Genomic DNA, 13,603 nt, shown 5'->3' on the forward strand with positions numbered 1-13,603 from the left:
AGATTTACTCTAAAACGAGATGAGAAGGCGAATTTCAGAGGATTTATCACCCGTGCCTCTGTGAAAAGAGATGATGTGCTTTATTTCTTAATGGAGTTTCTTCCCCATTTAAAGTTTTCTATTTTATTCTATAAAATATATATAATCAGAATTATGTAAGCTCCTAAGCTTAAAAATAAAATATTGAAACTTACATGCACTGGTATAGGTCTACATGGACATCAGTTCTGAAGACTTTTTAAAGAATTTATGCAAGAAGTGGCTACTGAGACAACAAAAAGGCCATACTGACTTGCCACTGAGTCACTAGGATACCTGACAAAGAATTATACACTCGGTGTTCAACTTATGGAAAGATATACAAATGGTTTTTAATAAATCAGTAACCCTTATCCTATAATAACATCATATTTCATAGCCCAGTAAATCACATCAAACTCAAGATAAAACAATTAATGCTTATACACTAAGATGTGAATGTGTCCCAGAAATATATGAGTAATTCTGAAATAGGCAGTATTAGCACAACTATGAACACAGATTTGTAGAACTATAGTTCAGGAGGCAAAGAAATAGACTAATTTTTCAAGATTCCCTTTTGTCCTAATTGAAAAAGGAATAAAGATACATACAATGATTGAGAAAATAATCAGTGCTAAGCATTCCCTTTACATTTATATGATCATCGTAGATAACGATTCAGAAAATAATCAGTCCTAAGCATTCCCTTTACATTTATATGATCATTGCAGGTAACTATAATTGACCAACTATTATGAATCCCGTCGGCCATTACAACCAACCACAAGTCAACATGACTTTTTCTACCCTTCCTCCTCTACTCTGTCTGCAAAATCTCATTCTGTGAAACTCATCACCACAATGAAGTCAGGCTCCCTATAAATCTTCTCAGAATATAATTGTTCAAAGGCATCTGACTATGAGGAATTCTCCATTACTTTACCACATTTGCTTTAGGTTGTAAACCATATGGAGCATATTATACTTATACCACCTAATTTTCAGTAACTTCAGAAGGCAATTCTAAATTTTTAATGCAGCCTGTAATGCACATGTTTTGAACAAGGTTTTCTTAGTTCTTGCTTCTGTACTGGTTCAAAGCAGCTAAAAATAGCTTTTACAGATCTTTTTCTAATCTGAATCCCAGTATTTTCCTATCCAAGTTCCTGGGCAACAGGTAGGGTATGCAAGTCTTAGTAAATGACACTCTGCTCATCCGTTATAGCAAAGGGTGTTTATATTAAAGTAGGTGCTCTTCTGTCCTCTGAGAGCTATTGGCTAGACTCATTCTCTAATATGCAATAGTGCCTTAAAACCCTGGGTCATTCAAGATTAGGGCATTTCACATCTTTTTTTTCCACATAGAATACTTTTTAAATTTAATAATGTTGACTCTAAGTAGTAAAAACTAATGAGAAGAATATACCTGAAAACACTGCATTGGTTTTCAGATGATAAAAGACAAAAAATACAAATGAACAATGGTGTTCAGAAAAAATTCTAGGAAACAGAAAAAGGATCCTATATCCCTCCACTTTTTCAACACCATATTAAACATAAGACAATGTCAACCTTTGTCTACTATCTTGAAGAAGTCCAATATTCTGTGAATTGTGATCATACAATCTGAAACCAGGTTAAGGAAAAAGTGTTTGAAGAGATAAAAGACTAGATTCCACTAGGAATTCTCCCTTCTCCCAAGAAGAGATAAGACTCAGAAAGTTTGCAACAAAAATAAATAAACAAAATTTGTATCCTTGTAGCTAATGGTACAGACTTTGCTTTGAGTTGGTTTCGTTGTTATTATTATGGTCAGCAAGAAAATAAATTACATGCTTTTTTTTTTTGAAGAGATGAGGTGCAGTGGCAATTCACTGACATGATCCCACAAACTGACCAGCATGGGGGTTTTGACTTGCTGTTTCTGACCTGGTCTGGTTCACCTCTCTGGCAATCTGGCATCCTGAGAGGTCACCATATTCATGTCAAACTTAGTGTGGACATCCAATCAGCATAGTGCACTATGACCCACAACTCCTGGGCTAAAGGGATCTCTCTACCTAATCTTGACCTCTCCACCTCAGCCTCCCAAGTAGCTGAGACTATGGCACACACCTGTACATTCTATTACCACTAATGTTAAATGTTAAAAAAAAAAAAAACTTAAAAACATAAACAGGGTAGAAAATTACAGCAAAGCAGAAACTCAATCTAAAATCTTAACTTTCAATCTTTATATAAGGCAGTAAAGTCTCTTAATGAGAGAGAAATAGCAATTTCAAAAGCCAAATTGTCAAGACACAGGAGTAACAGGAAAGCATTGTCCTAAAACAAATGCATGATTTTAGAAACCTAGAGTAAGAAAGAAAATAGCCAGGCACGGTGGCTCACACCTGTAATACCAGGATTTTGGGAGGCTGAGGCAGGCAGATCACTTGAGACCAGGAATTCAAGATCAGCCTGGCCACCATGGCAAAACCCCATCTCTACTAAAAATACAAAAAGTTGCTGGGTGTGGTGGCGCACACCTGTAATCCCAGCTACTTGGGAGGCACAAGAATCATTTAAACCTGGGAGGCAGAGGTTGCAGTAAGCTGAGTTTGTGCCACTGCACTCAAGCCTGGGTGACAGAGTGAGACTCTGTCTCAAAAAAAAAAAAAAAAAAAAAAAAAAGAAAGAAAGAAAGAGGCCAGGCGCGGTGGCTCACGCCTGTAATCCCAGCACTTTGGGAAGCTGAGGCAGGTGGATCACGAGGTGAGGAGATTGAAACCATCCTGGCTAACACGGTGAAACCCCATCTCTACTAAAAATACAAAAAATTAGCCGGGCGTGATGGCACATGCCTGTAGTCCCAGCCACTCGAGAGTCTGAAGCAAGAGAATGCCGTGAACCCGGGAGGCGGAGCTTGCAGTGAGCTGAGATCGCACCACCGCACTCCAGCCTGGGTGACAGAGCGAGACTCCGTCTTAAATAAATAAATAAATAAATAGTTTAAAAAATTAAAAAAAGAAAGAAAGAAAATAACTGTTACTTGGACCACACACAATGCAAGCAGAAAAATAGGATAACCTGACTCATACTATTTAACCAGTGTCATTGCTCACTTTCCTCACTATCTAATCCCCAAAATTGAGGCTTAATGGCAAAAGATAAAATAAAATATGAAGTTTTATTTGTTAAAACTGAGAACAGAATCAACATTATAAATGTTAAAATTAAGTGTGAATACACGACATTAAAAAATTTAGTATATTCGGTTATTAAAACCTATGAATTGGAAATAAAATCAAAATACAAATTACAAATATTTTGAGCACATATAAAAGCACTATTTTCCTGTTTTTGTTGTTGTTGTTGTTTGAGACAGGCTCTCACTCTGTCACCCAGGCTGGAGTATAGTGACACAGTCTTGGCTCATTGTAACCGCTGACTCCTGAGCTCAAGCAATTCTCCCACTTCAGCCTCTGGAATAGCTGAGACTACCGGTGCATGCCACCATACCCAGCTAAATTTTTTTGTATTTTTAGTAGAGATGGGGTTTCGCCATGTTGCCCAGGCTGAACTCCTGAGCTCAAGCAATCCACCTATTTCAGCCTTCCAAAGTGCTGGGATTACAGCTGTGAGCCACGGCTCCCAGCCCAAAAGCACTATTTTCTATTTCTTCTAACCATACAGAATATATTTATCAGAAGTCCATATGGGCCAGGTGCAGTGGTTCACGCATGTAATTCCAGCTACTCGGGAGGCTGAGGTGGGAGGATCACTTGAGCACAGGAGTTTAAGGCTGCGGTGACCTAGGATACCACCATTGCACTCCAGCCTGGGCAACAAAGTGAGACCCTGTCTCAAAAAAGAAAAAGTCCATAATGATGCAGAAAATAAGATTTTGCTATTATGCTTCATGTTCCCAAACATGCACAGTGAAAAACTTTTCATGAGTTCAATTAAAAAAAAAAACACATGCAGCTTAAAGTCCTCATGGCTGAACTTACCGTCTTGTGACCGTTCTGGCAGGCAACATGCAGTGCTGTCTGCCCCATGGCATCCTCAACATCAACATCACTGACATGCTGCACAAGGTCATGGAGTAGTTCTGTCCGCCCATTCACAGCCAGCCAGTGTATCTGTGAAGCCATTTAGTTACTTAACGTTTGTGTAGTAGTGTTTTATATAAAAACAGCAGAAAAATAATGTTATTTCTTAGCTGAACGTGACTTGCTCATGCAAATCTAAAGGCATTTTAAGTCCGTGTAATGGTTTAAAACTAAAGGTATTTTAAGTCCATGTAATTTTTTTCCTTTTTTTAATTTGTTTAAGTTTTATTTATGGGTTTGGGGTTCTTTTTAGAGTTGGGGTCTTGCTATGTTGTTCAGGTTGGACTCAAACTCCTGAGCTCAAGTGATCCTCCTGCCTCAGCCTCCCAAATAGCTGAAACTAAGTTTTATATGAGGAAAATGTCTGTATCAAGATGCAGATTACATTACCACAGATTTCAAAATCAAGAACTCAATGCGGCTGGAAGTGGTGACTCATGTTTGTAATCTCAGCACTTTGGGAAGTTGAGGCAGGAGGTGCTTGAATAAAATGAGTTCAAGATCAGCCTGGGCAATGTAGCGAGAACCTGCTTCTATAAAAAATTTAAAAATTAGCTGGGCAGCCGGGCGCAGTAGCTCACGCCTGTAACCCCGGCACTTTGGGAGGCCAAGGCAGGCAGATCACAAGGTCAGGAAATCAAGACCATCTTGGCCAACATGAAGAAACCTTGTTTCTACTAAAATATAAAAAATTAGCTGGGCGTGTTGGCGTATGCCTGTAATCCCAGCTATTTGGGAGGCTGAGGCAGGGGAATTGCCTGAACCCAGGAGGCGGTGGTTGCGGTGAGCTGAGATCGTGCCACTGCACTCCAGCGTGGCAACAGAGCAAGACTCCGTCTCAAAAAGAAAAAAAAAATTAGCTGGGCATGGTGGCATACACCTATGGTCCTAGCTTCTCAGGATGCTAAGGTGGGAGGATGCCTTGAGCCCAGGAGTTTGAGGCTATAATGAGCTATGATTGTGCCACTGCACCCCTACCTAGGTGACAGAGTGAGAACCTGTCTCAAAAAAAAAAAAAAAAATTGTTTTAAAATAACTCACAATGGTTCAAAATAGTAAGTATACTAAGCTTCCGATCATCAAATACTCTGCTTCTCAGATAATCCTGGACTCTATGCATAGCTTGTCTCTGGAGAAAAGGTGTTAGATATTTTTCCTTTCCCAGAAGCAAACGTTAAATTAAAAAGTAATTAACATCGCAATGCTATCTCCCTTACTTCCTGTATTTTACAAGTAACACATGTATCTTGCATAAATAAAAAAAGGAGGATAAAAATATACATAAAACACCTATGAGTCTATCAATGTTAAAACTTTGGACTATGCTATCCATTAATTTTTCACTTTTTTTTTTCATTAAAAAGAAAATCATGAAATCCCTGTTTTAAAATGGCAGGTTTAATCCATGCATCAGCCTCTACTTCTTCCCTAAACCCCCAGAAATGACAGTAAAGAGTATTTCCTTAAAGACTAGATCCATAAAGATACAGAGGAAAGAACAGCAAGTTTTGGAAGCAAAGAAAATAGATGATGCTTTTTATCTTCTCAGATTATACTTGCTGACTTGTCAGAATGTTACACCAGTACTAGAGAAATCCCCCCAAAAACTGTGATTCAGATTACAGGACTCCCAAAAGGCTCAAGAATCAATAGTAAGCACCATGCACCTTTTGAAAAGAGGCTGAAAGTTTATCTAACAAGATTTAGAGCCTCATAATATCTCTATCCCTCCCCAACTGTGCAAGGCCAGTAACGGCCCCTCCTCAATCAGATAGAATGCAAGAGACTTGAAAACAGTCTCTAGGTAAGAGACACCAGGCACATTGAACCAGGAATACCACATTAAAAAGGGGAGATTAAGTGCAAGTTTAAATACTGAATATTGATTTTACAAAGCATTCTTCTCTATCCAGCACACAGACCGTTAACATCTTCAGGGCAGTTGAAAGAGTATTCTCTGAGGAGTATGACCAGCTCAAGAGTAAATGCCTAAAGAGATCGACACTAGAAAGGTCCAAGAGGCAAATGTCCAAGGAGATCATCCTACACTGAAGCCCCTAGTGAACAAACCTCACTCATGCTGACAGTCTTCAAATAGCTTTTTCCATTTCCACCAAACATTTGATAAACGCATCTAATTTGAAAGACAAAATACAAAAATTTTTTAAAGCAAAAAGTAGGGGGAAAAAGAACCATGAATATTCAAGAAAAAACTATATTTAATACTGTCAGAGAGAGAACATACTGATTGCGTCCTTGACATGAGAAAAGGATACTATTTTTTGAGAGAAACAAGAAAAAAAAAACTCTTGGAAATTAATACTATGATAGAGACGTGCAAACTCAAAAGAAGATTTAGAAGAAATATTGAGGAAGTCTCCCTAAAAGTAAAAAGATAAAAGAAATGAAGAAATGAGAACAAGTAGGAAAATTAAAGGGCTAGTGTGAATAGGTCTAAAGTTTAAATAACAGGAGTTGGGGAAAAAATAAAAGAGAAAAGACAGAAAAAGAAATCATGAAAGTAACAATTTACGAATATTTCTCATAAGTTCCCATTACATGAGTTTCCAGGTTGACAGGGTCTCAATATTATCCAGCTAAATGGATAAAATAAAGCCAAATCAAGATATAATAATCACAGGATTTTAGAACACCATGGACAAAGTAGATTCTGTAAGTTTCTAGAGAGAAAAATCAAAACAGGTTTCATATATACAATCAAGAATCAAAATAGTACTAAACTTCAAAACAAAGTAAGAAGACAACAAAGCAATGCTCTCAAAATTCTAAGGAAAAATGTCTCATCTAGACTGTCAGCTAAACTGTCAATCACATAATCAGACTCAAAGACTAGAGTCATATCAAACATGCAAGGTGGCAACACATCTCCCATGAACACTTTTTCTCAGGAAACTGTCAGGGTTGTGCTCCATCAGAGTGACAGAACAGTTACCAGAAAAGATGGATATGAGACCCATATAACAGAGAACCCAAAGCAAGAAAAAAGCAAAAGGAATCCCCAGGATGATGAGACATTCCAAACAACTGTGCAGCAGACCTAGGTATCAACCAACCCAGCCAAAAGAGCACAGAAGTCTCCTTAAGAGACTCCTTCAAGACATAACCAAGGACATGAAAGGTACTGCATACATATTAAGAGGATATTTATAAAGCTGAGAGAGACTTTGTTAATGAATTAGTAATAAGTTATAAGAAAACTTTAGTAAAGCAGTAGGGCACAAAACAGATATCAAAGACATACAAACTGGAAAAGAAAGAAATAAAGGCCTGGCACGGTGGCTCATGCTTGTAATCCCAGCACTTTGGGAGGCCGAGGCAGGTGAATCACCTGAGGTCTGGAGATCAATACCAGCCTGGCCAACATGGTGTAACCCCATCTCTATTAAAAATACAAACATCAGCTGGGCGTGGTGGCACACACCTGTAATCCTAGCTACTCAGGTGGCTAAGGCAGGAGAATTGCTTGAATCCAGGAGGCGGAGGTTGCAGTGAGCCACGTTCGTGCCACTGCACTGTAGCCTGGGTGACAGAATGAGACTGTCTAAACAAATAAACAAACAAAAAACTGTCTCTACATGCCGACAACATGACTGTCTATGTAGAAAATCCCAAGCAATTTGCCCCAAATCCCCTAGAACTAAAAAGTGAGTTCAGCAAGATTGCAAGACACATAATTAACACACAAAAACCAACTGCATTTCCATCTGAACATGCATAAACTCAAATTAAAAACACAATGCCATTTACAATTATGCCAAAGAAAATGAAATAGTTATATGCTCACCAAAACATGCACAAAATCCCTAGACTGTGCTGTACAAAATTCTAACGAAAAAATCAAAGACCTAAGTAAGTGTGGAGACATACTGCGTTTAAGGATTAAAAGACTCAATCAACATAGTAAAGATAACAATTCTCCCCTATCAGTTTAAAGCAACTCCAATCAAAATTCCAGCAAGGTTTTTTGTAGACATAGACGAGTTTATTGCAAAATTTATATGGAAAGCCAAAGGAATCAGAATGGCTAACACAATCCTGACAAAGAAAAATAAAGTGAGAGGAATTATTCTACCTGTTATTAAGACTTACAGCTACAGGCTGGGAGCGGTGGCTCAAGCCTGTAATCCCAGCACTTTGGGAGGCCGAGGCAGGTGGATCATGAGGTCAGGAGATCGAGACCATCCTGGCTAACACGATGAAACCCCGCCTCTACTAAAAATACAAAATATTAGCTGGGCGAGGTGGCAGGTGCCTATAGTCCCAGCTACTCAGGAGGCTGAGGCAGGAGAATGGCGTGAACCCTGGAGGCAGAGCTTGCAGTGAGCCGATATCGCGCCACTGCACTCCAGCCTGGGCAAAAAAGCGAGACTCCATCTCAAAAAAAAAAAAAAAAAAAAAAGACTTACAGCTACAGTAATCAAGACAGTGTGGTATTAACAGAGAGATTAGTAGAGATACACAGATCAGTGGAACGAATAGAAAGTCCACAAGTGAGTCCACACAAATATGCCCAACTGATTTTTGCGATAGATGCAAAACCACATTCACGAAGAAAGGACAGCCCTTTCAACAAACAGTGCTAGTACTGGACATTCACAGGCGAAAAAAAAAAAAAAAGGAAGCCTTGACCTAAGCCTCATATCTTATGCAAACAGTAACTCGAAAGAGATCATAGACTTAACCGTAAAACACAGAAACATAAAACTTTTAGAAAAAAAGATAGGAGAAAATCTTTAGGATCAGGGCTAGGCAAAGAGTTCTTGATACCAAAAACATGACCCATAATGCGAAAAACTGATCAATTTGACTTCAAAATAAAAACTTTTGCTCTTCAAAAGATTTAACTTTTGCTCTTAACACCATTATTAAAAACAGTACTGGAAAACCTAGCTAGAGCAATCGGGAAAAGAAAGAAACAAAAGACATTCAAATTAGAAAGAAAGATGTCAAATTATTTTTGTCTGCAGATGATACGATCTTGTATTGGAAAAACTTAGACTCCACCAAAAAACTGTTAGCACTGGTAAACAGGTAAGCTGCAAAATATGAAACCAACATACAAAAATCAGTAGCATTCCGATGTCAGCAGCAAACAACCTGAAAAAGAAGTAAAGAAAGTAATCCCATTTATGACAGCTACAAATAAAATAAAATACCTAGGAATCAGCTTAACCAAAGAAGTGAAAGATATCTAAAAGAAAACTATAAAAAAAAGATGCAAGAAACTGAAGAAGGCACACACAAAAAATGAAAAAATATTCCTAAGGGTTGGAAGAATCAATACTGTCAAAATGTCCATACTACTCAAAGCAATCTATGGATTCAATGTATTCTCTATCAAAATACCAATGACATTCTTCACAGAAACAGAAAAGATAATACTAAAATTTACATGGAATCACAAAAGGTCTAGAATAACAAAAGCCATCCTGAGTAAAAAGATAAAGACTGGAGGAATATCATTACCTGACTTCAAATTATACGACAGAGCTATAGTAACCAAAACAGCATGGTACTGGTATAAAAGGAGACACATAGACCAACGGAACAGAACAGATAACCCAGAAACAAATCCATGCATCTACAGTGAACTCATTTTCTACAAAGGTGCCAACAACACACAATGGGAGTAGGGACCATCCCTTCAATAAATGGTGCTGGGAAAACTGGATATCCATAAACAAAAAATGAAACTAGCCCCTGTATCTCTTGCCATATACAAAAATCAAATAAAAATGAACTAAAAACTTAAATCTAAGACATGAAACTACTAAAATAAAACACTGGGGAAACTCTCCAGGACATTGGTTTGGGCAAAGCTTTCTTGAGTAATACCCCTTAAGTAAATTTCTTGAGTAAATTTGCTTTTGAGTAAAAGCAAAAGTAACCAAAGCAAAAATGGACAAACAGGATCGCTTCAAGTTAAAATGCTTCTGCACAGGAAAGGAAACAATCAACAAAGTAAAGAAACAATCCACAAAATAGGAGAAAATAACTGCAAACTATCCATCTGACAAGGGATTAATAACCAGAATATATAACAAACTCAAACAACTCTATAGTAATAAAAAAAATTGATTAGGCCGGGCGCGGTGGCTCAAGCCTGTAATCCCAGCACTTTGGGAGGCCGAGACGGGCGGATCACGAGGTCAGGAGATCGAGACCATCCTGGCTAACACGGTGAAACCCCGTCTCTACTAAAAAATACAAAAAATTAGCCGGGCGAGGTGGCGGGTGCCTGTAGTCCCAGCTACTCGGGAGGCTGAGGCAGGAGAATGGCGTGAACCCGGGAGGCGGAGCTTGCAGTGAGCTGAGATCCGGCCACAGCACTCCAGCCGGGCAGCAGAGCAAGACTCCGTCTCAAAAAAAAAAAAAAAAAAAAAAAATTGATTAAAAAAAGAATGAAAGATCTGAGTAGACACTTCTCAAAAGAAGACATACAAATGGAAAACAGGTATATAAAAAGGTGCTCAACATCACTGATCATCAAAGAAACTACAATGAGGTATCATCTCACCCCTGTTAAAATGGTTTATATCCAAAAGACAGGCAATAAGAAATGTTGGCGAAGATGTCAAGAAACAGGAACTGTCATACACTGTTGGTGGGAATGTGAATTAGTATAGCCACTATGGAAAACAACTGCATTCCTGGACATTTATCCCAGAAAAACAAAAACTTATGTCCACACAAAAATGTGTACCCTAATGTTTTTAACAGCTTTACTCATAATAGCCCCAAACCAGAAGTGACCCAAATGTCTTTTAACAGGTAAATAGTCAAACAAATGGTGGTATATCCACTACTGGATGGAATACTATTTAGCATTATAAAGGAACAAACTATTGATAAGTATAACCTAGGTAAGTCTCCAGGGAATATGACAAAAAAAAAAAACAACCCAATCCCCAAAGGTTCCACACAATATAATTCCATCTCTGTAACATTCCTAAAATGACTAATGGAAAACAAATTAATGGTTGCTATAGGTTAGCCATGGGATATGAAGGACAAAGAGAAAGGTATGGTTACAAAAGGGCAACATGACATATCTCTGTGGTGTTAGAAATGTTCACAATATTGACTATGGTGGTGAAAATCTACCATGTACAGGTAATAAAACTACACAGGTAGCCTACACAGGTAATAAAAATGAATAGAACTTAAAATACATAAACATACACACACATACAATTAAAACTGAAGAAGGCCAAGCACAGAGGCTCACACCTGTAATCCCAGTATTTTGGAAGACCAAGGCAGGTAGATCACCTGAGGTCAGGAGCTCAAGACCAGCCTGACCAACATGGTGAAACCCCATCTCTAGTAAAAGTGCAAAAATTAGCCGGGCATGGTGACACACGCCTGTGGTCCCAGCTACTTGGGAGACCGAGGCAGGAGAATTGTTTGAACGCAGGAGGCGGAGGTTGCAGTGAGCTGAGATTGCACCACTGTACTCCAGCCTGGGCAACAGAGCGAGATTCTGCCTCAAAAAAATAAAATAAAATAAAACTGAGGAAATCTCAGTAAGATGGATTGTATCAGTGTCCATGTCCTTATTGTAATATTATACTATAATTTTGCAAAATGTTACCACTGGAGGAAACTAGGCAAAAAGTGCCGGGCATCTCTCTATTATTTCTTAGCACTGCATGTGAGTCTACAATTATCTTAATTTTTAAAAAAGGCAATCATTAACTACAGGAAAATAAAATGTCATGCAAGAAAGGAAAGCAACTATAACCAACTATTTGCCTTAACTATTAATAGTTTTCGTGTAGTCAAAAATATAAAAACACACAAAAATGATCTAACTAAAATTACAATAATTTTATTGGAGGGATACAAGGGTAAAGTGATGACAGGGTGGGAGGAGGGGCTGAAAAAGAGAATAGCCTCATCTTCCAGAAAGTCAACAACAGGTGATACCTAAAACCAAAAAACCAAGAAGTAGCATTTAGCATGCTATTTAAATATACAGAGACAACATTTTAAAATCCATTAAAATAGCTGAGAGAGGCCGGGCGCAGTGGCTCACACCTGTAACCCCAGCACTTCAGGTGGCCAAAGGGGGGTGGATCACCTGAGGTCGGGAGTTCAACACTAGCCTGACCAATATGGAGAAAACCTGTCTCTACTAAAAATACAAAATTAGCCGGGTGTGGTGGCTCACACCTGTAATCCCAGCACTTTGGGAGGCCGAAGCAGGCAATCACCTGAGGTCAGGAGTTCGAGACCAGCCTGACCAACATGGAGAAATCCCATCTCTACTAAAAATACAAAATTAGCCAGGCATGGTGGCACATGCCTGTAATCCCAGCTACTCGGGAGGCTGAGGCAGGAGAATCTCTTGAACCTGGTAGGCGGAGGTTGTAGAGAGCCAAGATAGCACCATTGCACTCTAGCCTGGGCAACAAGAGTGAAACTCTGTCTCAAAAAAAAAAATTAGCTGGGCATGGTAGCGGTGCCTATAATCCCAGCTACTTGGGAGGCTGAGGCAGGAGAATCACTTGAACCCGTGAGGTGGAAGCTGCAGTGAGCTGGGATTGTGCCATTGCACTCCAGCCCAGGAGACAGAGAGACTCTGTTTCAAAAAAAAAAAAAAAAAAAAAATTGGTTGAGAGAAGTTGTTCAGGGAGTGGGAAGTTTGGAGGTTGGGGAGGAAGGCCAAAAGACTGTTTTCTACAAGCCATGTAGAATATTTGATTCTTTAAATACATACATGATAATTTTGTTAAATAAAAATTTTATTTTTACAAATTTTCTATTCCACCTCCCTTAAAGTACAGGAAGGGAAGAAATTAACAGATAAAATCTTATGCAATTAAAACAGATTATATTAACACTGAACTATCATGCCTAAACTGGTTAGTGTCCTAAGGAAAGATCTATGTCATTTCTAGGGTTTCATAACGCTGTGTTGCACCTACCATATCACTAAGCATCCTATGTATATAGGATGTATATTCAGAATACAGTCTTTCCTTACAGAATAGGTGATATTATATTATTAAAAATAACAAAATCTGAATTTTTATAGGAATTGTAGACCCCATATAATAATCGTGATTTGAGTTTATTCTATAATAAGCCATTCAAAATCTTAGGAAAGTTGTTTTTCTATACCTCATCCCCCAATTTTTAATCATAAAGGCCTTGAAAATCAGCAAGGTAAGTAAACATTCAGTATTATTCTCTATTCACAGATTAAAAGATTCAAAATATAAATACTATCAAAGGAATGTATAATAAATAAAACTTAACATTTTCTGCCATGATTTCAAATCAACTCCTCAACAGTAACATAATTCTATGTTATCTCTACTTCCTATTTATTTATTTATTTTTCTGAGACAGAGTCACGCTCTGTCACTCAGGCTGGAGTGCAGTGGCACGATCTCGGCTCACTGCAAGCTCCGCCTCTCGGGTTCTCATCATTCTCCTGCCTCAGCCTCCTGAGTAGCTAG

General features: G+C 38.4%; 1 protein-coding gene across 15 annotated transcripts in view; it reads right to left on the reverse strand.

The window, feature by feature from the left end:
* Window positions 1-13,603, reverse strand: part of HACE1 (HECT domain and ankyrin repeat containing E3 ubiquitin protein ligase 1) — a 126,788-nt gene that overhangs the window by 93,851 nt on the left and 19,334 nt on the right. For 10 of the 15 annotated variants that reach the window (XM_033234715.1, XM_033234711.1, XM_033234703.1 and 7 more), the window contains one exon: window positions 4,014-4,145. The exons of 4 other annotated variants lie outside the window; for them this stretch is intronic. In XM_033234715.1, coding sequence (XP_033090606.1) covers window positions 4,014-4,061 — 48 coding nt within the window. In that variant the 5' untranslated portion in view covers window positions 4,062-4,145. Of the gene's footprint in view, window positions 1-4,013; window positions 4,146-13,603 lie in introns of those variants that run through there. One more of the 15 variants, XM_033234718.1, reaches the window with a different exon arrangement.

The sequence above is a fragment of the Trachypithecus francoisi genome, unplaced genomic scaffold, assembly GCF_009764315.1.
Source record: "Trachypithecus francoisi isolate TF-2019V2 unplaced genomic scaffold, Tfra_2.0 Lachesis_group15, whole genome shotgun sequence".
Lineage (NCBI taxonomy): Eukaryota > Metazoa > Chordata > Mammalia > Primates > Cercopithecidae > Trachypithecus > Trachypithecus francoisi.